At 35.3% G+C, this 24,556-nt stretch overlaps 1 protein-coding gene and 1 pseudogene across 3 annotated transcripts in view; both read left to right on the forward strand.

The window, feature by feature from the left end:
- The window catches only part of Mtx2 (metaxin 2), a 53,147-nt gene that overhangs the window by 20,558 nt on the left and 8,033 nt on the right, over nt 1-24,556 (forward strand). For all 3 annotated transcript variants that reach the window (XM_028880614.1, XM_028880615.2, XM_037204889.1), the window contains 6 exons: nt 1,624-1,671; nt 2,660-2,706; nt 18,353-18,425; nt 22,594-22,670; nt 23,684-23,776; nt 24,251-24,289. In XM_028880614.1, coding sequence (XP_028736447.1) covers nt 1,624-1,671; nt 2,660-2,706; nt 18,353-18,425; nt 22,594-22,670; nt 23,684-23,776; nt 24,251-24,289 — 377 coding nt within the window. The remainder of the gene's footprint in view (nt 1-1,623; nt 1,672-2,659; nt 2,707-18,352; nt 18,426-22,593; nt 22,671-23,683; nt 23,777-24,250; nt 24,290-24,556) is intronic.
- LOC114700835 lies at nt 10,397-13,298 on the forward strand (annotated as a pseudogene).

Raw genomic sequence — 24,556 nt, forward strand, 5'->3', positions numbered from 1 at the left:
TTTGATAATGTTTTTCATTTTGATTCTAAAGTATAAGAACAAATTCAAGTGGTTTCTTTTACTTATTGTCTCTTATATTATTCATCTTAAAAATGAATTACATATGTAAATTTCTTTTAAAAATCAACTATAATTATATATTAAAATGATTTGTTGCTGTATCAAAGACTGGATTAGTATAAACACAGTTAGAAAACTGTCAATTATTAACTACCACAGCCCACTTTCTTGCTAAGAACAGCCATAGTTACTGTATTAGGATTAGTTATGTTTTATGTCCTTTACAGAGAAGAATTTGGTAAATGAGATCCTCATAATCCTGTATGTTCTGTTAATGCAACTATTGCTTCTTTTTTTTAAAAATTTTTATTTATTTATTATGTATACAGAAGAGGGTGCCAGATCTCATTACAGATGGTTGTGAGCCACCATGTGGGTGCTGGGAATTGAACTCAGGACCTCTGGAAGAGCAGTCGGTGCTCTTAACCACTGAGCCATCTCTCCTATTGCTTCTTTTTTTATTTTATGGTTTGTTTAGTTTTTGTTTTCAGTACATCAGGTGTGCAGCTTCCCCTCCCTCTACTCCTCCATTTCTCCCCCAGATCCACTCCTCTCTTTTTGCTGCTGCTTCTGTTTTTTGTTTTTTCCTGAGACAGGGCTTCTCTATGTAGTTTTGGCTGCCCAGGAACTAGCTCTGTAGACCAGGCTAGCTTCAAATTCACAGAGATTCTCCTGCCTCTGCCTCCCAAGTGCTGGGATTAAAAGCGATCAAACAACCTCTCCATTACCCCCCATCCCCCCCCCGTCCGTGTCCCGTCCCGTCCCCGTGTCCCCCCCCCCCCCCCCTCCCGTCCCAACATGAGCAAAAGTCGTTTTGCTTCTTAAGCACTGTTAGGAGACAGCACTTAGAATTGAGGGCTTTTCCTTAGCACTGATAGGTTGTTATATTCTTCTTGTAGTTGGAATTTGGTGTAGATGGGAAAGTGGGGTCAAGGTCAAGCTTCATAGCAGAATTAATTAGTTTTACTGACTTTGTTTCTCATTGTACTCAATGCTTATTATGCATTAATGCTTATCATTTTGTAGGGTGGCAGTCCTGCAGTCAAGGCAGCAAAGCCTTTGTGTTCGTTGGGATGCCTGTGTTTTTAAAATACTACTTTTAAAAAAGGAAAGGTGGTCAGGTTGTAACAGATGTGTTTGGTTCTTTCATCTGGTGCGAAAGAGTTTACTTTTTGAAAAACTTACAGTAAAACGTTCTGAGCATTATTTTACTATCTTTTTTGTACTGAATAAAATACCAGTATTTTTTATGTATGAACAATATTTTGCATATAACTAATTTTAAGGAAGCTAACTTTATTTTTTAATTGTCTTTTTAATTGGGCAAGTTATCTCCCTTTTTTCTATGAAAATCCTTATTACCACACAGTAAACATTTAAATAGGCTAGCCTTCTTATGCAGGTTATCTCATACAATCTAAGGTAGTATGATTCATTGCTGTAGTTAAATGTCACCTTAACAGTAGATTTTAAATGCTTGCCAATGTACATACTGATGGATTTGGCTGAGTATTGATATACTTTTGCCTCATGTGCCTGATTATCATTGCCTTGTTTCTGCAGCTACGGAACCTTGGCCTGAAAATGCGACCTTATATCAACAACTGAGAGGTAAGTTCTTATTCACAATTAAAAATGGCTTTATGTTAAAATACACTTATAACTAACAGTAAACCCCAAGTTAAACCGAACCAGCTGACCAACCAAATAAACAAACAAAACTCTGCAACCACCAAATGCACTAATATAATTTCCTGCAATGGGAATGTAAAACACAAAGAAGGGATTCCCTCGTATAATTTGTCTACAAGGTTTTGCCTAAACTTGTATCTGCCAGGTAAACCAACTATTCATAACCTATAAGGTCCTTAGTTTATTATTGACTCATTATGTTGGCTGTTGTAGGCAGTGTAAAATGATGTGGTTGCAGGAGCACTTGGCAGATTTACTGCACCAGTAGCTGAGACAGCAGATTTTTGAAGTCCCGTGGTAAAGTGGACTCTCAGTAAAAAGGAACTGTTAAAATGTATAGGCTAGGGTGGTTCAGGCTCCCGTTAGCAGCTCTTCATATATCATCAGATCACATTATGGACCCCATTTGGGGCTCAGCAGCCTGCTACAGTTGTCAGAAGACTGCAAAGTAATGAAGACTAATAGGCAGCAGCCCCGTCCTCTAAGCATGGAATTTTTATTGCAGCGAACTTGTCATCTTTCTTTTGTGTGACAGACCTAGACACACTGTGCAATAGTAACTATAAGCTGCTTTATGTGGTTGTGAATACTTTTACTTTAAACTACTTCATTTTAATGAAAAGAAAAAATATTTTTAAAAAATGTAAAAATGAATGTGTTTTTAAGTAAGCAGTTTTAATTGTTGATAAAATGAGATAAATGATCAAATAATTTTAGAACAATCCTATTTTATCACTTACACATGGTAATTTAATTGAAACTATTGCACAACAGCATTGAATAAAAGCTTCATAGCTTTATGTAGGATATCTCTTTAAAATAGAAATAGCTTTTAAAAATATTTTAATACGTTTTGCTTATTTAGCAGTTAAACTTTGGACTTAGACCTTTCTTTATGTTTCCACAGGGGAGCAAATTTTGCTTTCTGACAATGCAGCATCTCTTGCTGTGCAGGTAAATATGTAAATAATGTAATTTTGTTCTTTGTGCTAGAGGATGTATATCATTTTGAGTTGCCGTCCACCCCCTACTGAAGTCTGATACTGTATGTTTAGTTTTTCTGTGTGACTTCACCATTATCAGTATAATCTTACTCTTCTGTGAAGTCTAATTTTATACAGTATTTTCAGTTGTCAGTATGTAAAATAAACTTCATTATCCATTCCTTTAAGCAAAAGTACTTTTAAATGGAGGACACATTCTGTCTTATCAGTTGTTTTGGTTTTGGTTAGATATAGTATTTTATTTGGGGATGATAATTTCACTTATATACTCAAAATTCTTTTCTAACTTACTTTAAAGAGTTATTCACTACATCTTTTTAATCATCATTCTGCTTATTGTACACATGCTAACCTTAATTCTGTTTGTTAATCTTGAAGCAGATAGATTCTTTCTAGCTACTCTTCATATATTTATTGATTACATGTGTATTTATTATTCCCAGCCCACTTATTACGTGCAGTTGCTTTTTAAATTTTATGTTATAGTTGTGTAATCCAAAAAAGATGTTTGGCAGGGTAAACTTAAAATTGCACTATGGAATATGTGGAGAATTGTTTATTTGAAAAAAGTCAATGTTTCTGCATACTGTAAAATCATATGAACATTTTATATATTTAGCTGCTAAGGTACTTAGTTCATGTAGTTGGAATCACAGAAGATTGGCTGTGCAGCATGTAAAAGGAATTTGAAGATTAGTGATATTTATTGGAGGTGAGACTGGGCTGCTGGAGGACAAAGAGGGAGGAGAAAGTAGTTAGCAAGCTTTTGTCATGTTGGAGGCATAATGCTGAGCATTTAATTTTAGGTCATTCCATTTAGATTTCTTGTTTAGTTTGATAACCTTTGGTTTCAATGCCAGTGTCTAGTACTGTCATTCAGTACGTCAGTGGATAGTATGGTATTCAGTTTGTCTTTGTTTTGAGGTGGAGAAGGAAAGAAAGATGGGAAGAAATGTGCTTGGGCAAGAATTTATTAGTTGGTGGATCTAGTATGTTCCTTTTACATTAGCTTTATATCTTTTACCAAGAGTATAAATTACAGTTTTGCCTTTATTTTTTATTTAAATTCTATTTAATTTTTATTTTCTTTTTATCTTAACTTTTGATAAACAAATTTTTAGTTATGTGCAATAAATATAGCCTTTATACAGGTTTCGTCAATCTCTTTAGTGAGAGAAATGGAATTTAACATTTTACACACACACACACACATACACACACACACACACACACACACACACACACACACAAAACATAGTTGCCTGGAATAAAGAATGCACTCGGTAGATGTACATTGTGTAAATGGTTTGTTAGTATGATGAAGCAGTCTTGCCTGATAAATGACAGTGCAAATAAATTATTTGCTGTGTATAAAATAATATTTTTAGTTTTTGTATCTTTGAAGTGATAGCTTCAGGGCATAGTGAATATTTTAGTTGAAGCACTGTTTCTTGACCCCTTTAATTGCCATTTGGGGGTAGCTCTTTAAGGATTTTACCAAGCTAATTAACATCCTTTTCCCCAGAAAAATCTTCTAGTGCATGCAGTAAAAGAAAAATGTACCCAGGCTATTTTATATGTGATTTCAGCAGGTTTACTCCTTACTAAAGTCATGTAAGGATCACTTATGAAAAGCCCTTAAAATGAAATAACATTATTGTAGGGAGTACTGCTATAATTAATTTTGAACAAATAGGAAAGAATTGTGGGTAGGAATAGACTAAGGATTCTCAGCCAGGGAGAGTTTGGCTCCTTGAAGCTGTGATGGTGGTTAAGCATGTGGGTTTTCAGAACTGTGGGAGAAATACCATTGGACATCCCTGTTAGGTAGACAGGGCTGCTGCTCACTCACTAGTCCACGGTGTGTAGGTCAGTGCTCTGCAGTGAGCTCTCTAGTTACAAATAAAATGATGTCAGGTTTGAACAGCCAAAGGCTAGATGGTTTAATCAGTTTTCGTACAATGCAAAATATCAGAATATTACTATTTTAAAAATTGATATTTAAGTTTTTCTTGGAAGGGAAGGTAAAAAGACCCAACTTGGTATATATTATTTTTGTTATGGTACCTATTAATTCGTTTTCTTACCCTAGTTTCTCAAATCACAGTTGCAACTGAAAATAACACCAAAAGACCTTTTAAAATAATTGAATTTTGCTTAACCATTTCAATTTTTTATCCTACATATGTCACTTAGATGATAAATTAACTAGCATATATTAAAAATCCTTGGTTTTCTTCAATATTCTTTGACTTGACAGCTGATAGTAGCCATGACTATAAATGTGACTTTCCCACATATCTGATATAAACTTTATGGAGTAATTTTCTTGTATATAAAGCAAAAGCATCCGTTTAGAAGAACCAGCTAAGGGCTTTATGTTTGATGTATAAAATTGATCAAAACAACGTGACAAGTATCTATAAACTGTATATTTTCTAGAAGATACCAGATATAAAACATTGGACATTTTAATAGTCCGCCAATTATGCCATCAGGAAATTCAAATTTTACTTATCACAAAGGCAGATGTTTATTATATTCTGGAAGCTAAGTGCTTGGCTATTTGTAATGAAAGGCACCTTTATGACTTCAGTTTAAAAGAAAATCATTTTCTTCCCGGTGATCATTTCCCGGTGATGTGCTTTCTTTGTATCTTCTATCTACAAATATAGACTCACCTGAGTGCTGTTTGGTCCTAATGTGATCTTGATTCCTGACTATAGTGAAAAGTTAGTCTGATATATTTTCATGAGCTCAGTGTTTATGTAACATTGTATACACATGCATGCATAGAGACATTTCTCATTTTAAAGTGCTACTTTGAGGGACTTAAGCTTATATTGTTTAGTAAAACAAACTTGATAATTCTGTTACTATTGTCTCTTACATTCCAAACTTAGACCAACTATCCAGTAGATAATATAGTGCTAGCTACTAAGTAATACAAAATTTCTAGTACCTTCATTAAAAAAATTAATTTTAGTAATGTTTTACTTAGCTCAGTATATAAAAATATCATATAATCAATACAAAATTTATTTTACTTTTTTCAAATTGAATTCAAAGTCTGATGTGTACATTTAGAATACATCTCTTTGTACTAGCCATATTTCATATGCTCAATAACCATATGTAACTGTTGGCCCTTGTATTGGACAGTGCTAGTTTAGAAACACAGCATGAACAAATACATATGAATTCTTAAGTTTTTTACAAAAAAAAAAAAAAAAAAAACTTTTAAAAAACTTAAGTTCTGGGTATGTGCTTTATTTCTTTAATCCCAGCACTCAGGAAGCAGAGGCAGGCATATCTTGGTTGAGTCTAGTCTGGTCTACATAGTGAGTTCCAAGACTGCCAGGGTCTCAACAACAACAGCACTGTGATATGTATGATATTTTGTTTGTGTTCTGGCAAATAAAGCTTGCTTGGAGATCAGAGAGGATAGAGCTAGCCACTGGTTAGCCATAGAGGCCAGGCAGTGGGAGGCTCACGCCTTTGATCCAAGTACTTGGGAAGCTCATGTCTTTAATCTCAGCACTAGGGAGGTGGAGACAGGAATATAAGGCAGGTAGAGACAGGATCTCAGCCCATTCAGTCTGAGGATCGTCGAGACAGGTTGCTCCTATTTAGTGGGATTTTTTAGAGATAAGTTTCTGGTGGCTGGCCGCTCTGCTTCTCTGATCTTTCAGGCAAGCTTTACTTGTCAGAATACAAACAAAATATCATGCAACAACAGCACAAAAGAAGTTATGTCTATACTGTTTCAGTCAGAATATGTTTTATTTTATAGCAAATTCCACAAGAGAAATGGGCTGTTTATCTCTGTTCTAAGGAGAGAATACCTTAAGAACTCTGTTTCAAGTTTCTTCCTCTATAAAATAGACATAAAGTAGATGCTGCCCATTGGCTAATGGGAATTGAATGTCTTAACATATTTAAAACATTTAGAAAGATACTTGGAGTATTGTAAATATGCAGAGGATATTATTTCCTTCTGTCCTGATTCTTGGCAGAAATACATTTAATCAATTTCAACAAGATAATTAGAAGCTTATAGGCTTGATAATGCCTAAAGAACATTACCGGGAATAAATGTTATATATAAGGTTTTAAGGAGAACATTTTTATATTGACATGAGCATTAATAGTTTTTATAACCACATTAAATACAGGATTTTGTGAATTCTTTGAGAATTTCATACATGGATTTTGATCATATTTACCCTACTACTCCTTCCCCACCTTCTTCTAGATCCATTCTCTACCCTCACCCTTTCTCAACCTTCTGTCCTTTCTTCTTTTTTAAAAAAATTTATTTATTTGTATTTTATGTACAATGGTGTTTTGCCCACATGCATGTCAATGTGAGGGTGTGGGATCCTCTGGAACAAGATTTACAGACAGTTGTGAGCTGCCAGGTGGGTACTGGGAATTGAACCCCGGGTCCTCTGGAAGAGCAGCTAGTGCGCTCTTAATCACTGAGACATCCCTCCAGCCCCCTTTTTCTTCTTTTTATTCCCCACCAAGTCCAGTTTCTGCTGCCCACTGAGGCTATCCACTGGAGTATGCATAACCATGTTTTTGTGCTATGCCTAAAAATGTTAATATTCAATGTGTATACCTAATGTTATTTCAGAATATTCAAATTTGTTTTAAATTTTAACATTAAATATGTTTGTGTATACCCAACTCTACTGAGAGCTTTTATGTAGAATATTATGATCAATCCTTACTACAGCCTAATGCAGGGTGCTACTGTACTCTTAATTTTTAAAATGTGGGACTAGAGAGATGTAAGAGTACTGGCTGCTCTTCCAGAGGACCCTGGTTCAGTTCCCAGCATCCACGTTGTACCTCACAATTGTCTGTAACTCCAGTTCTAGGCATCACATAGTCAAAGATATACATGCAAAATACCCACACATGAAAAAAAAATTAAAAAAATCAAAATGTGGCACATGCATATAATCCTAGCATTTTGGAGACTGAGGCAGAAGGATCACAAAGTCCAGCTGTGGATAGATGAGTTTCAGGCCAGCCTAAGCTATATAGTGAGACTCAGTTTTAAAACAACCAACAACAAAGCCAGAAAACACAGAACAAAAAGTAGAAATCTTAAAGTTCAGAGCTGGTCTTTTTAAATACAGGCCACTAATTATGGAAGAAAACAGAAAGCCATGGTATTGGTTGAGTTCTGTGTATGGGTGACACTGTGCTGAGCACCTTATTTTTATTAGTTTAATCCTTATAGGGGGCCAGTGCTGTGTGAGTTACAAGTCAAAACAACCCTCTCTTACAGCAATCCCGTGGAATTGGTACTACTACAATTCCTACTTCCCCACTGAGAAGAGCGGTGAGGCAGAGAGGGCCAGCTGTTGGCCTAAAAATACATGGCCTTTTTTCTTTTTCTTCTTGAGACAGGGTTTCCCTGAGTAGCCCTGGCTGTCCTGGAACTCACTCTGTAGATGAGGCTGGCCTCGAACTCAGAGATCCACCTGCCTCTGCCTTCTGAGTGCTGGGATTAAAGCTGAGTGCCACTACTGCCCCGCTCATAAGTGAATTTGTAATCATACATTATTTCTGATGTTTCCTAGCACATTACAATTTACATTAAGGTATGAAAAATAAACATGTCTCAGTTTTCGGAATTTGGAAATATAGTAAAGGCATTCTTATGTATTATTAAACTTGTTAGGTAGTGAAAAATTCTTTTGAAAAATATTAAAGCTATAGAAATAGAAGATATTGAACAGAGAATTAATATTCTGTTTTGACTTTAAACATTTATACACTTACTTGTGAATATCTTATGTATATATAATAAGATAGTACTTTCTAATGGGGTTTAGAAATCATTTCATTTAATATATATGAAGCCAATTTAAACAAGCTGGCTTTTCCTTTTTGTGTGTCTGAATATAAAGTCTATAAAAATTAGAATTATTTTTTAGTGTCACAGACTGATGGTCATTATTAGAATACTGCATGAAAAAGTAACCTTAAGTTTAATTAAGAATGACATTTAGCCGGGCGGTGGTGGCGCACGCCTTTAATCCCAGCACTCGGGAGGCAGAGCCAGGCGGATCTCTGTGAGTTCGAGGCCAGCCTGGGCTACCAAGTGAGTTCCAGGAAAGGCGCAAAAGCTACACAGAGAAACCCTGTCTCGAAAAACCAAAAAAAAAAAAAAAAAAAAAAAAGAATGACATTTAAGCTCAGATTAAAAAGAATGTCTGTGTTTCACTTAATCTTTTTTATTTTCTTTGGTTTTTGTGAGTAAATAACCCTAAAAATGAAAAATAGATAAAAGCTATTTTTTTTATTTACTATATTATATTGTCAAAAATTCAACATTTTTGTAGGTATCATTAATGCTATGCTCACTAGCATGTCAGATAGGCTGATACTTACTAAAGCTTACTTTAGCAAATGAAGCTTTGTAGGTAGAGGTATTTGTTAGTAGTTAAATGGTCATATTCTAATGTAATAATCTTCGGAGGCGAGCAGTGAGGAGTGCCTTTTTCCTTTGAATTGCAAGTCAGTTGTTGGATGGAGAATGTATGAAAATAGCTCCTTGTCAAGTCATTTAAGTAAATGGCCAAGGTTGACAGCTTGCCTGCAGAATTTTAGATGAAATAATCTTGAGTATTGATTGGGTTGCATACATTTTTGTTTTAAATAAGTTGTTATATGCAGTATGAAGTGCCAGCTTAAACATGATATGAATACTGGTAGGATGCATCAGTTGATAAATTTTAATAGAGAATGAATAAAATATTATCTGTGTAAAATATTTAAAAAATTAAAGCTGCTTTATAGTTTCATAAAATATGAATTTAAAGATTTTAAAGTCTGTCCTTACTTCGATCATACTCTGTAAAATGAGGTCTTTGTATTTACTTTCAGAGTTAGGAGAAGGCAATAACAACTAAGAAAAAGAGAACATAGTCCTTTTTAGTATTCTAAAATGAGCAAGGTGAATGCAGCAGATGTTTCCTTATTATCACTGAATTTAAATTTAAATTCTTCAGTCTTGTTTTTTTTTTTTTTTTTTTGGTTTTTCGAGACAGGGTTTCTCTGTGTAGCTTTGCACTCACTTGGTAGCCCAGGCCGGCCTTGAACTCACAGAGATCCGCCTGGCTCTGCCTCCTGAGTGCTGGGATTAAAGGCGTGCGCCACCACTGCCCGGCAAGTCTTATTGTTTTATATTACATTAATTAGGTCATGATGGTAGGTTATAGTTAAAACGCCTGGCATGAATTATGAAGTATAAAGTATGAATAAGTATAAATATGATGTTTCTAAAACAAAACTGGTTTTGGATAGTAAGCTGAACTTAACAGAGCAAAACAATTTCAGTATTCATATTAGTTCTTTAGCATATAAATAGTATGATGTGCAAAACATCTGAACTAGTCTTGTAGGATTTGCAGTCATGAAGTAGTGCATATTCAAAATAAAATAGGTGGCTAAGTTGTCATTTTTAATAATTTGTGAAATAGTTTATGTCATCTAATATTTTCTAATACAATATTTATTTAACTTATTAAAAATCCATGTCCCTATAGGTCTCTGAGAAATTCTAAGTTAGAGTATCATCACTTTTTGTTTGTTTCTATAAAAGGTAAATAGCAAGCAGTATGTTAAAGTTTGTGCAGGTAAATAGAACAATGAAGACATAGTGGTAAGAAGAAGACAATCTATTTTTTTAAGTAGAAAAATGCTAGCATTCTTCATTATTAGATGTACAGTATCAGCATAATCGATCTAGCAGTATTATATTTGAGCTGAAAACACACTTAAAATTGAGACCATACACTATCCTGTGTGAGTGAAACATCTTTCATATAGTTCTAAGATGAAATTACCCTTGAATGAATAGCATCTTCATTTATCTTCAAACCTCTTCTGTGCTTTTAGTGAATCTACTCTTTCAACATTCCACAAGAATTACATTATACTGTTATACCAGAGTACCTCTGCAGTGTGAAATAGATTGGTTTGGAAAATGAACTTGGCTTTGCTATAAATTACATTCACAGGTACAAAGGAATTTGTTATTTTGTTTAAAATAGTCACAAATATAATTACGGTCTTAATTTATGTTAAACTACAAATAGCGCTGTTACTGTAACTGTATTAGGAACTTAATATGTCTCTTTAAGAATGATACCTAACACTTCTCATTTGTAACCTTAGATACATTATTTCAATTATGGGATCTGCAGCTGTTTGATATAAAATGAATTATTTTGTGGGTAGATTTGTTCATGGTTTTTAATTTGAAAACATCTCTTCAGTAAGGTGGAAAATAATTCTTCAGCTGTCCCCACTCATTTTCCTTTGTGTTCTCATGAAACAGGATAGGAATTAAAATCAGAATCATTTTCATTTTGTGCCCTGAAAGTGGCATTGCATGATTGAGAATAAGCCTTATAAAATTTTCACACAAAGTGTTTCACACATAATTATGACATGAATAGAAAGAAGTTTTGTCCTAAAGTGGAAGCCTGGGCAGTGCAGGCTGTGATAACTATCATTTGGTTGGACTGAAAGTGGGTCATTACCTAGCTAGACATTGAGCAGCTTTGTTAATGTGCTCTATGTGATGTAAGAAGCTGTATTTAAGCTTTCCACAGTCTTAAAATTTGATTAAAGAAAATTATTTAAAAATTTGAATTATTTACATTTTACTGGCACTTGGCTGATTTACTGCTGATATGTATGTTATGAGAGTATTATGTGTTTAACTCATACGACAAATATTAATATATCTGCAAATGAGGAAGAGGAAAGGAGCTAGCTGGTGCAGCTCACTGGTAAGCATCCAGGGTTATGTTACAATTACTTAACTGAAACGATGTGAGTATATTATATGTCTCTACCACCTGTTTAGCTAATAAAAATTAGATTTTTTTGGTTACTGTTATTTTTCTCAGTTGGAATTATAACGAAACTTTATATCTCCATAGAGTGTAGAAAACACTTTGTTTTCCCCTCACTCCCGGCTCCAGTGCCAGCTCTGTTGCTGGTGTTGTTAGGTTCTTGGTGTACAAGGATTACTCTTTTTCTATGTTTGACTGCTTTATACTTCTTTTGCTTAATTTTCCCTTAAAGTTTATTTTCATTTATATGTAACTTTAATAGGCAAAGGCGCTCTATCTTTTTCTCTTCTGATTTTGGTTGCTTTTATAAAGAATCTAATTTTTTTCCAAGCTGTCAGATGTTGATCTATCTAAAGTTTTGAGTTAAATATTCTGGGAATAGTTTTCATGTGTCCTAAGGATGGTTCTATTCTCTGATGTAATCTGTCTTCATATGTGCTCTTAAATGTCATTTTCATGCTTTGGGAACAGATTTGCCCTATATAAAGCATTTTTTGCTTATTGAGTTATGATTTCTGATTACTAAATAAGTAAATTGAATTCTGTTAGTTTTTTAAACCAATGCCTGCTTATTGATAGGTATAAGTATTGATTTCTTAAAACATTAATTAATAGGAGGTGAGTTACTTTAAAACACTGAGCTTTGGATCTATAGAATTAAAAGATGCCAATCCTTATGGTAGCTTGCCAGTGCTTTTCAAGAACTTACTGTATGCCAAGGATAGGTAGTAAAGACACTCATGGTCTGTTGGTTCTGACAGAACTTACAGTCTGAAGGGAGAGATCTTTTATCTGCATGATAGTACTGTGTATTTATTTACTTATTTTTGCTTTGTTAGAAAAGATTATATAGTTATGTGTGTTGAAAATTAATCATTCCTTTTCTCCTTCGGCTCATTACCAGTATTGTAAGAATAAACTGTGCCCAGAGTCTCACTTCTGCTGATGTGTCCCTCATCCAAGATCCACATCTTTGACTTGAAACAGAAGGCAAAAGTTGATGAATTCCCACTTTGTGGCCACATGGTGTCAGATTAATATGAGCAACTCTCTTCCAAAGCCCTGGAGGCTGCCCGTATTTGTGCCAACAAATACATAGTAAAGAGTTGTGGCAAGGATGGTTTTCATATTCCAGTGAGGCCTCACCTTTTTCATGTCATCCAAATCAACAAGATGTCCTGCCCTGGGGCTGACGGGCTCCAGACAGGTATGCATAGTACCTTGGGAAGACCCAGGGCCCAGTGGCAGCCAGGGTTCACATTGACCAGGTCATCATGTCCATCTGCACCAGCCTGCAGGATAAGGACATGTGATTGAGGCTCTGCGTAGAGCCAAGTTTCTGTTCCCTGGCCGCCAGAAGATTCACTCTTAGAGAAGTGGGGCTTCACCAAGTTTAATGCAGTGAGTTTGAAGATATGGCGGTGGAGAAGCAGCTCATTCCTGATAGCATCAAATATATCCCCAGTGTATTGGTCCCTTGTATTTCTGAAGGAGGCCACAGTACTCTCCTGTACCCTGCCAAATCATGTTCAGTAATAAATCTCACATCCAGTCATAAACAAATCACTTAAACCATTCAGTACTTTATATTGTTCTTTCAAAAAATAATTTATGTTCTTTTATTTATCCCTTTAGTATCTAATTGGAGATTTTTATTTTAAACCACAAATTTGCATTTTGTTTTATATAAAAATATAATTATAGTATATACTATTTTCCTTTTTTTCTCATAAATAGGTACCCAAAGTAATAAAATATGTAAGGTCGGCTTTCTTTTGAAGTCATCAAAATTAAATAGGCTCCCTTCTCAGGTGGATAAATAAGTTACTGTCATCACCACCAGTATAAACCTTGTATTTGTTGAACAGCTCTGGGCCAGATGGTATCTAAGTGCTTAACAAATAGCACCTTAGTTAACCTACCAGCTAGTTGTTTTATTCTAGATGTTAGAAAGCTTTAAAGGTTATGTTGTCCCTGAGATTCATCCAGATAGTCTCTCACTGGGAGTCTTCTGCTCTGTTACCCTCTTGCTATTTTATACTGACTCGCAGGGATTCCCATTTTTCTAGTATGTGCACATGCTAGTCTTCCCATTAGGCAGCTTGCTTTGAAATCCATTAGATTCTGCTGAGGTACTTAACCCGAGGATGTTAGGAGTGGGAGAGGCTTATCTAGTCAGGAGAGGGATGGTTAGAGGACTCCTACAGAAAGTAAAATTACTCTAAATGGTGCTAGAGACAGCAGACAAGGCAGCACTACCTTTATGCAAAGGCCATGGCCAAGGAGGCTCCCTTTGGCTGCCTGTTCCCACCATGAGCCTTTCTTACCATTTTCTGAACTTAGTAATGCCCTTTAAATTCTGCAGTTGAATCAAAGGCTACTTGATGTTTGAAGGTTTTAATGTTGTAGATTCTGTATCTTTATCTGTATATCTATATTTATATCTAACTTCTTTTAAAAGTCATTAGACTTAGCTTTTCTGGAAATGGGTGAGTTTTTGGTCTTTTGGTTTTTTGAGACAGGATTTCTCAGTGTAGCTCTGGCTGTCCTGGAACTGACTCTGTAAACCATGCTGGCCTTGAACTCACTGAGATCTGTCTGCATCTGCCTCCCTGAGTGTTGGGATTAAAGGCGTGTGCCGCCGCCGCCGCCGCCGCCGCCGCCACCACCACCTGGCAGCTTTAACTTTAATTTAACCATATTTTCTTCTGGAATATTATTAGTACTTGGTAATAAAGACTTGAAATGTACTATGCATATTATTTGGGATGCTGCTGAGGTATCTTTCCAGTTCTTGTAGGTTGTCTTTATAAAGTTTAGTCACCTTCAGGTGATGTCAGCCTTTTGTGCCTCATTCATTCTCTTCTGTACTGGCTACCCATGTTATATACCCATGTTATCCAGTAGACCTCCAGTAGACATCACCCACCCCATACAAGTTTAGTATCTGTGCTGTATAATAAATGCAGTAGACTTTAGGCACAAGTGCCTCTTGAATATGAAAAAAATAACTTGATTGCCTGAGAAACTGATTTTAAAATTTTGTACGATATTATTAAATTTAAATTTAACCTAAATAGCAACTTGTTGCTAGTGATTACCGTATTGGACAGCCTGGTAATAAAACATTGGGATACCATGTACTAAGGAAATTGTTTCATGTTGTTATTTCTTTGAATTGCTTTGGAATTAAGTGTCCAACTGAAGAATAAGAGGTTAAGTTAGCCTAAATTCATTGTTATAACCATGACTACATTTGTATTACCTAAGAATAAAAATAAGTATTTCTATTTCAAATAAAAAACAAAATGTGTTTTTGGTTGGTGTATCTTAGCTATTATTTGGAGTAGTTTTAGATTAAAAATAAAAATGAGGGGCTGGAGATACCTCAGTGGTTAAAAGCTCTTACTGTTCTTTTAGTGTTGGATGGCTCTGTAGATGTAACAGTCTTATTAAATAAGAAACACAGAACCAAATGCAGAGTTAAAAGCCCAAGAGGTCAGAGCAGTAGCTAAGAGCTGAGACTTAAAACCCTTTCTTACCCTTCACTGCTGCTGCCGTCCTTCCCCTCAGCAAGAGACCTACTTCCTATGTATCTGTCTTTTTATTGACTTTCTGTTCTGCCTTCTTATTGGTTGTAAACCCAACCAGATGACCTCCTTGTCACTGCCTGTCTATATAGACCTCCAGGTCTTCTATGGCGTGGGTTTCCATGCTGGTGGTGTCCTTGAACACACAGAGATCTGCCTGTCATGTGATCGGGATTAAGGGCGTGTGCTACCACTGCCAGACTTCTGCTATGGTTTGCTATCAGCTCTGACCCCCAGGTAGCTTTATTTATTAACATACAAATAAAATCACATTTCAGCACAAATAAAATATCACCATGTGGCTCATAGCTACCTGTGACTCAAGCTTTATTGGGATCTGTAACCTCTGACCTCCATGGGTACCCACACATGCATGCACCCCCCACCCCCCTCCACACACACACTTAAACATATTTTAAAAATGTGAAAGGTGCTGTTTTGGAACTTCAGCTCCCTTCCATCTGACAAAGAGAGTACAAAAGTACTAGTTGAGTCAGAACTTCCTTTGCTTTGAAGTTTTTACATACTGAAGGTAATCATGGTAATGCTTTGTTTTTACATTTTCAGTATTTGGATGGAAGTTCTGTGTAATTATCAAGCTTCTTTGTGAACTCCAGATGAATTCAGAAATTCCTTCTGAACTAGTGATGAAGAGTAAATATATTAATGTTACAAAATTAATCTTTGTCTAACAAGAATCATGCTCTCAGTGGAGGTTTGTACGTTGAGTGTCATTAAATTGGTCAAAATTAATTCAGTTTTTATTAATAAAGAAGCAAAAATTTGGGGGTTTGAGTATGGGTTTGATTATACAACAATATAAGTGAACTAAAGTTCTATGGAATATTGAGTGGCATAATTATACTCTACATGTAGTACAATTTCATGCCATATGTACCTTTTTGTATAGTATTAGTAGTTGCTAATTAACAGTTGGAATTATTCAGGGCTTTGAAAAGAATTAAATTCTTTCAAACTCTTGCTCCATTGAAGGCCTTAGTCTCTTCTAGATTTCCCTTCTCAACTAATGATCTCTCTTCATATCTCACAGGTAATGTGAGTACATGCTCAATCTCTTGTCTTTGTGTGTTTGCCTCCTCACAATCTCCTTCAATTTTTGTACAGCTAACTTACAACTGCCCTAGCCTCAGCATCTGCCACAGTCAACTCTTGCCCACTTTGGTTGGTGCGCTTAGATAGCATTGCGGACAGAGTATGCAACATCGAAGGCCTAGCATCCAGTACCACAGTGTTGTAAGTTAGCTGTACAAAAATTGAAGGAGATTGTGAGGAGGCCAGGAGAGATACAAAAAAGCAAAAAAACCCACATTCTTTGGCTTTCTAAAACATTTCTTTTGCTTAGGGAGATCAGATGTACATAAGTTACAAAACAGTGTAGTGGTCAGGCTGTGAATAAAGGGAATTTTTTTTTTTTAAAGGAAAGCATATCTACGTTTCTAGAAGACTAGAATTTTAATTGACATACTTTTTAAAATAGAGAGCTTTATTTTATTTTATTGTGACAGGGTCATGTAACAAGATAGGGTTTTGTAATGTAACCCAGGCTGGCCTGGGCAGTCTTACCTTAGTTTTACAAGTGGGCAAATGGGATTTTTTTTGTATAGAATGTTGTTCATGTTCAATACTGATTTTCAATCCAGAATGGAAAAGGAATCACAGGAAACAACACTATGAGAAATTTATATTGGGTATAAGCAGGCTGTTCTAGTCTTAATCTCAATTTATGATAAATAATAGCCTTGTTAATGAAGTCATTTATGGTAACTAACATTTGACTGTTATTATTATAATTTCATCAAGTTGTGAAAATAAGAAAGGTTTTTTTCCCCCCTTCTAAAGTGTGTATGGGAATTAGAACTACAGTAGCTTCAGGTTTCCCAGTTGAATAAATTATTTTATAGAACATGGGGAAAGTATGTAAGAGGAAAAGTCAGAAAGTCATGAAAGAATACAAGTAGAGTAACCCTGGAGTATTGCAGAAAATAGTAGATTAGGTAGAACTCACTGGTGACCTAAAAACATTTAAAAACAAGTCAATGTTTTGCAATTTGTATATGTGTATATTTTTTCTTTTTCCTTTTTCCTTTGAGACAGTGTCTCCATGTAGCCCTGACTGTTTTAGAATTCACCATGTAGCCCAGGCTGACCTCAAACTCAGAGATCCACCTGCCTACCAAGTGCTGGGACTAAAGGCGTATGCCACCACACCCAGCTTATGTTTTTTTCTTTATCATAGAAAATTCTTCAAAAGCATAAGCTTTTAAAACAGCTGTGTAACATTCTGGTTTGGGATGTACTATGATTAACCTACTCCTTTATTGGTAGACATTTAATTCCTTCAAAAATTTTCTTTCTATAAACCAAGTAAAAATAATTTGTCTCTTTAAAATTTTTATTTAAGTTTATTTTATTTATTAGTTGTGTGGGAGAGCGAGCACATGAGCATGCATGTCATCTGTATGTATAGAAGTCCGAGAACAACTTTTGGGAATTGGTTCTTTTCACCCACACGGGTTCTGGCGCAGGGTGGGGGGGTGGCGGGTCAAACTCAGATTGTCAGGCTTGGTAGCAAGCTCCTTTGCTCACTGGGCTATCTCACTGGCTCCCAGTTTTAAATCTGAAATGATGAATTAGTTAACATAGGAAACCACATGTCAGTATTTTGAGGATTACTGGAAAGAACACTGAAGTAGCAGAAATAACATTTTGAATTTTCCATTACAACGAGAAAGATGGTGATCCTGCAATGAATAAAAAAATTAAAACATTAGTATCTTAATAAAATTTTGACATTTGTCATCCATTAAAGAAATAGGTGTTAAAGCAATATGTAATATTGTTTACTTACATAAAGTAATACAAAATGAGAATAAAAATTTTTAAGTATATATAATTGTCTTAAGTTTTATATATTTACTAATGACTTAGTCTTTTTTTTTTTAAAGTAAAATATTTTTGTTTGGAAACTTTAAACTGCTCATAATTTTCCAGTATAGTATTATTGTAGCGAACTATTTAGTTTAGGAAAGGAATGAGGAAGAGTTCTTTTGAAATATGCATGCATTTTTACTAGGTTTATTACGTTTCTCTTTCTTTACAGGCCTTTTTGCAAATGTGTAATCTGCCTGTCAAAGTGGTGTGTAGGGCAAATGCAGAATATATGTCTCCCTCTGGTAAGTGTGTGTGTTTTCTGTTAATACCACTTGTTATTTGATACTGAGAATTGAACCTAAGGCCTTAGATATGCTAGGTAAGTACTTTACTACTGGCCATGTTTCTAGCCCCCAATATTAAAATTCTTAGTTTTGTTTTTTTTTTCCCTTTGAAGAATTATTTTCTGATTTTTTTTTTTTTTTTAAGGTAGCAATTATAAGCTTAATCATGAAGGCCTATGTCTACTTATTTCAACTCTGGTCTGAGGTTTTTAACTGGATGTTCAGGACAAAAATGTGACATCAGATTTCCTCAGTCTTATTTACACTGGGCTTTCCTTTCTGAAAACAAATTTTAATACTAATGAGTCTATTAATATTCAGCATCCCTAAGTTATTTTTCCTGTAGAACAGGTAGAAGAAGAAAGCTCATGAAATAATTAAATTGTCAACTTTCTTTTTTCTAGTGTTTTAAAGTACTTTTTATTAAAGCTTCACTTTTACTCTTTTAAATGATAATGATGATCTGTGTTACATGCTACTAGATTTAATGATCAGGATGATTTGTGTGCTATATGTCAGGAGATCTAACTAGTGCCAATTAAATAGGATTTGAATAATTTTGGTATAAAAATATAATGCCACAAAGCTAATTAAATGTTAAATATGATGTCACAGATTATTTTGGTTTTACTAGAGCAATAACAACACAAAATCATTTCTTCATGAATAAGTGATTATGTATAATTGATTAGCATAGGTATGCGATACTGCTTTTTATACATATAAAAATTTGTCAATCTCTTCATTTTGATATGGTGATTATTTAGGAACTATTTGTGTTTAGCATTTTCTTTTCACCCTTAAGCTTTTAAGGATGATAATGATTGTTAGACTATCTGTAAACACCCAACCCATAACACTGAAAATTCCACATAAATGTAGTTTATTAGATTTCTGAATAAACTTATAGAAAACATTTCTAAAATTTTTTTCTAGACTTGGAAATCCAGTATATTTTGGATTTTAGAGATTACTATTGCGGTGATGAAACACCATGACCAGACGAGCTTGGAAAGGGTTTATTTGGCTCCCATAGTTCTGCTAATAGTGTCACCCCTGTGAGCCTCTGGGGGCCATTTTCATTCAAACCACCATACTCACTATGTTTCTTTGGCTATTCTGGCACTCTCTGTAGATCAAGCTGGCCACAAACTCAGAGATCCACCTGTCTCTGCCTCCTGAGTGCTGGGATTAAAGGTATGCGTCACCACACTTAGCTTGTAATGGACTTTTAAAACAGAACATAGGACAGTTAGAAAACATTTTGGCTACAAGTTAGGAAGTCATTAATCCTGTTACTTTGTCCAGTTATTAACTATTTCTTTGGGGAGTTCTACTTCTCTTCTTTTAACTTCGCCTGTTACATGAGCTACTCAGACTAGATGACATCTACATTTCTAGCTAACATTCTCTGAATCTACAGACTTACTTGACAATACGTTATTGCTTTCTTTAGGAAAAAAAAAAAACAAAACAGGGCTAGGGAGATGGTTCCATATTCACTGTGCACACATAAGGCCCGGTGTTCAGATCTCCAGCAACCACACAAAAAGCTGGGCATGCCAGCACCTGCCTGAAGTCCCAGAGCTAGGAAACAGAGATGCACCAGTCTAGCTAATCCTTGAGCTCTAAGTGCAGTGAGAGACTCTTTATCAAAAATTAAAATAAGGTGGAGACAGACTGATAGAAAAATGATAAAGGACACTGATATCATATAAACTTCTGGCCTCTGCACTCCCATATTTGTATGGGTGAATGTACCTGTACACATGTGTGCATGGGTATACACACACACACACACACACACACACACACACACACACACGGGCAAAAAAAAGAAGAAAAATTGGTCTGGAGTGACTTCTGTCTAAAATAAGAATCAGAACACACAGTTCTACTTTGGTACAGAGAATTGTCTCACTGTGTTTTTGCCTGATACATGTAATAAAGACTGCACGTTGACTGTAGTTAACCTAGTGAGAAGAAAAGGATCCTTCACTTCTCATCTGTTGCTTTGATCTCTTAGTCTATCTCTTTATTGGATATTTTTGCATATACAGTTGGCTAGCCACATTATTTCTGTGCTTCATTACCCACAATGCTTCATTTATGTATGTGGGTGCTAAGTGGGTGTGTTACATGCAGAGGCCAGAAGTTGATATGTCTTCCTTTGTAGCTCTCCACCTTTTTGTTGGTTTGTTTTCTTTTGAAATAAGATCTCTTTGAGCCAGTAGCTCACCATTTGGCTAGACTAGCTGACCAGCCAGCCCCTGGGAGCTTTCTGTCTCCATCGTTTAGCACTAAGGTTCCAGACCTCACGTCTGTGCAGCAAGCACAGTCCTCACATCCGCCCAGTTTAATGTATTTGTAAGGAGACAACGTGCCCCCACCCCCCTCTAAGAATTTGAAAGGAATTGAAAAGGAGAAATATTCTGCTTCTAAAAGTGTTACTCTCTAGGGGGCTGGAGAGATGGCTCCAGGGTTAAGAGCATGTACACCTCTGATAGAGGCCTGAGGTTAGTTCTCAACACACATGTCAGGTGGCTCACAACCACCTATAACCTTAGTTTCTATTCCTTTGGCTTCTGCAGATACTGTCATTCATGTGTATACATGTGCGCATGTGCACACACACACATCAAATAAAATCTTAAATGTCATACATCACAGTACCCATTAGTCTAGGCATGAAACTTTTTTTTTTTTTCAAAATCTCAGATGACCTGTATTTACTCTAATGAAGATTTTTTTTCCAAGTCAAAACCAAATAACAATATAGCGTAGTGTTTATCCAGTTTAGCTTATTTGTTTTTTGAGATTTGTAAAGCAGTTAGAAGGAATGCACCATTGGTAATAGGGAAATAAAAATACATCTATTGAGTGTTGTGTTCCAAAAGGCTCTCCTTTTCTTTGTAGTGTTATCCCATAGATGCAGAGGAAGCTTTTATTGGTGCCAGGCACCTCATCCATTACCCTCAGGCTGACTGAATTAGAGAGAAGCGAATATACTCAACAGGAGCAGAAAGAAGCCTGCTGTTAGTGTGAACTCTGGGTGAACTAAATCTGACAGCAGGTTTCATCCTTTAACATCTGGAATGGACTAGCTTGCTATTTAGAGACTATATTTTCCTTGATCTCTAATAGTTGTATTAAACATTAATGTTTATTAATGTGTCGTTTATTTAAAGACACCAGTTTTCTTTTCTCTCTCTCCCTTACTTCCCCCTACTGAGGTGTGAACCTGAGACCTCATGCTGGTCAAGCACTGTAGCTCTAAGTTGAGCTATGTCTCTCAGTGTTGACATTTTCAAAAGCCTACCGTTTGGTTCTTTTTCCTCTCCTATATTGGGAACATAACTCAAACTAGCATACCTTCTAAGGTGGTAAATTCTTTGAGTCCAAGACGTTTATTAAGGAATATTGACTTTAATGGGTATCAGATTTAAAATTAGAAAGCATAAAAGAAATCTTTTGAAGACTACCTTTCCCAGCACACAGGAGGCAGAGACAGGTGGATCTGTGAGTTGGAGGCCAGCCTGGTCTACAGAGTGAGTTCCAGGACAGCCAGAGCTACACAGTAAGACCTTGTTTCAAAAACAACAAAACTTTTCAGTATAGATTGAAGCTTTGTGCTGTACCCTGAAGAGAGATCCCCGTTACATTTCTGTGGAAGTTTTCAGTGATATTGAACTAGTGTCCTATGTGATGTCCTTGAACTAGCTTGGCCCATGTGATTAATAGTCTTAGTTAGTGTTAGCTCTGAAATGAGAACGTGATGATTTGTTGGTATATCTAGGCAAGAACTCTAGAAATGAATCTACTTACTCTTTCCCCCTCTCTACCTGTGTTTCAGTAATTTGATTTCTGTGAGTTTTACTTTCAGGGCTGGTTTTGACCTTAGAGTCTTCCTGCCTTGGACTCCTGAGGATTATAGGCATGTGCTACTATACATGGCTCCTTTATTTTATAACTTATTGGCAATCATTGCTTAAAGTTTGTAGACTTTAGCAGATGCTTCTGGCTATCATTTGGAAAGTTATAATTTTATAATATTTCTTTATGAATAAAACTCCTGGGTTTCAATTTACTGAGGCTGTTTTCTCACATCTTTTCTCCTCCTCAACAGGAAAAGTACCTTTTATTCATGTGGGAAATCAAGTAGTGTCAGAACTTGGTCCTATAGTCCAATTCGTTAAAGCCAAGGTAATGGAAAAAAATAGTAAATGCATTTGACCATTTTTATTGATTTTTTAACCTAGCTTTATGAAATGCTAATGTAAATTATTAGAAAATATTTCTAAACTTAAAATTGGGTGCTTTTTTATAATATAAATCAATAGCAAAGATATAGGTGGATTTTCTAATATAGGGTAATTAGAGTTTGTCATAAATGAAGCTTTTAAGTTCTTAAGAAATATTTGGTTGCCCTTTGAGAAGGGAGATATAGGATGTGTTTTGAAGTTTAAAGTACCAAGTTGCCTACTTGTCAATCAGTAGTTATGCTCATTTGTTTAATTTAGATTTTAACAGTTACGAAACACTTCATTAGCCAGGCTGTGGTAGTGTACACCTTTAATCTCAGCACTCAGAAGGAGGCAAAGGCAGGCAGGTCTCTGTGACTTTGAGGCCAACTTTGTCTACAGAGTGAGTTCCAGACCAGCCAGGGCTACAAATTAAGAACATGTCTCAAACAAAGCAAGCAAAAAGATAAATTCCTGAAAGTGTTATTGGGATGCTTTGGCATATATATCTTCGTCAAGGTGAGCCGGAAGCTGTACTGTTTCGTGTCTCTCCATTGCTACAGTGTTTTGATAGCACGTCTTTCTCCCCATGCTGTTACTAAATTGTGGTTTTTTTTTCTTCCATCTTTGTCCATTTTATATGTAGCACATGTTTGACATTTCTTTTGTTTTTAAGGTTTATGCCTGAAAAATACAAGTTTACTACTGACCAATTTGTTTTCTCCTTTATGAAGTAATTCATTCTTGAATATTTTCTCTTGAAAATACATGTATATAATGACAAATTAATACTACTTAGTAGTAGTTAAATATTAGGTGTACTTTTATATACAATAATTTTGTTTTAAGAAGCTTTTTGGAAATTAATCCATTAGACATTTACATATTACATTACTTGTTATGATAGTAAGATAACTGAAAGATTTTGTATATTTAATATGATGCTCTTTTAAAATTTTTTTAAATTCCCTTTAGGGCCATTCTCTTAGTGATGGGTTGGATGAAGTCCAAAAAGCAGAAATGAAAGCTTACATGGAATTAGTCAACAATATGCTGTTGACTGCAGAGGTATAAGATTATAAGGTTTGAAATAAAATGTAATTTTGTATAATTTGTATTCTCATATAAAACTTTTCTTATGGGTTGTTACCTTAAAGCCATTGAGAAGTAGGACGCAGGCTGGGGTGGTCATCGGAATTGTTTGATCATTATCTGTAAACAAGTTTCTGAGTATTGTCAGGTCTAGTTTTTCTGCTGTAAGGAGTGAGTCTTGCCTATTCACAGTTTTACTTTAGTCTTTTGAAGTTTAATAAAACCCATAAAATAATGATGTTTAGACATATAATCTGTGCATAAGAAATGTTTCCTGTAAAGTACTTCCAATAAATTTGATAATTCTGTGCAGTGAATTATCCAAGAAGAAAAAAACTCATGTATTTGATTTATAAAGTTGACTTATTAGAAATTACTATGGCAAGAAAGCCGTTTGACCCTTTGCCTGTTGGTGTTTTCAAGTTTCGGTGACTGTTCTTTTGTTCCCAGCTGTATCTCCAGTGGTGTGATGAAGCTACAGTAGGGGAGGTGAGTGGTTCTGCAGCATTTATCTTAATTAAAATTTAATGAGAAAACACTTTTGCTCAGAATCGCAAGTCCCTGCTCATAAATGAAACATTGTGGTTTATCCCATTAGTGATACAGTTTTTCACTTACTTTAATTTTGCTTGCACATACATTTTAGGGAAGCTATGTGTCATTGTTTGATAGAACTGGTTGTAAAGTACATAAAAGTTTATATATTTTTAAAGGGAATGGTTTAAAATTTTAATTTTTTATGTTGTAAGCTATATA

The sequence above is a fragment of the Peromyscus leucopus genome, chromosome 4 (assembly GCF_004664715.2).
Source record: "Peromyscus leucopus breed LL Stock chromosome 4, UCI_PerLeu_2.1, whole genome shotgun sequence".
In the NCBI taxonomy this organism is placed as follows: Eukaryota; Metazoa; Chordata; class Mammalia; order Rodentia; family Cricetidae; genus Peromyscus; species Peromyscus leucopus.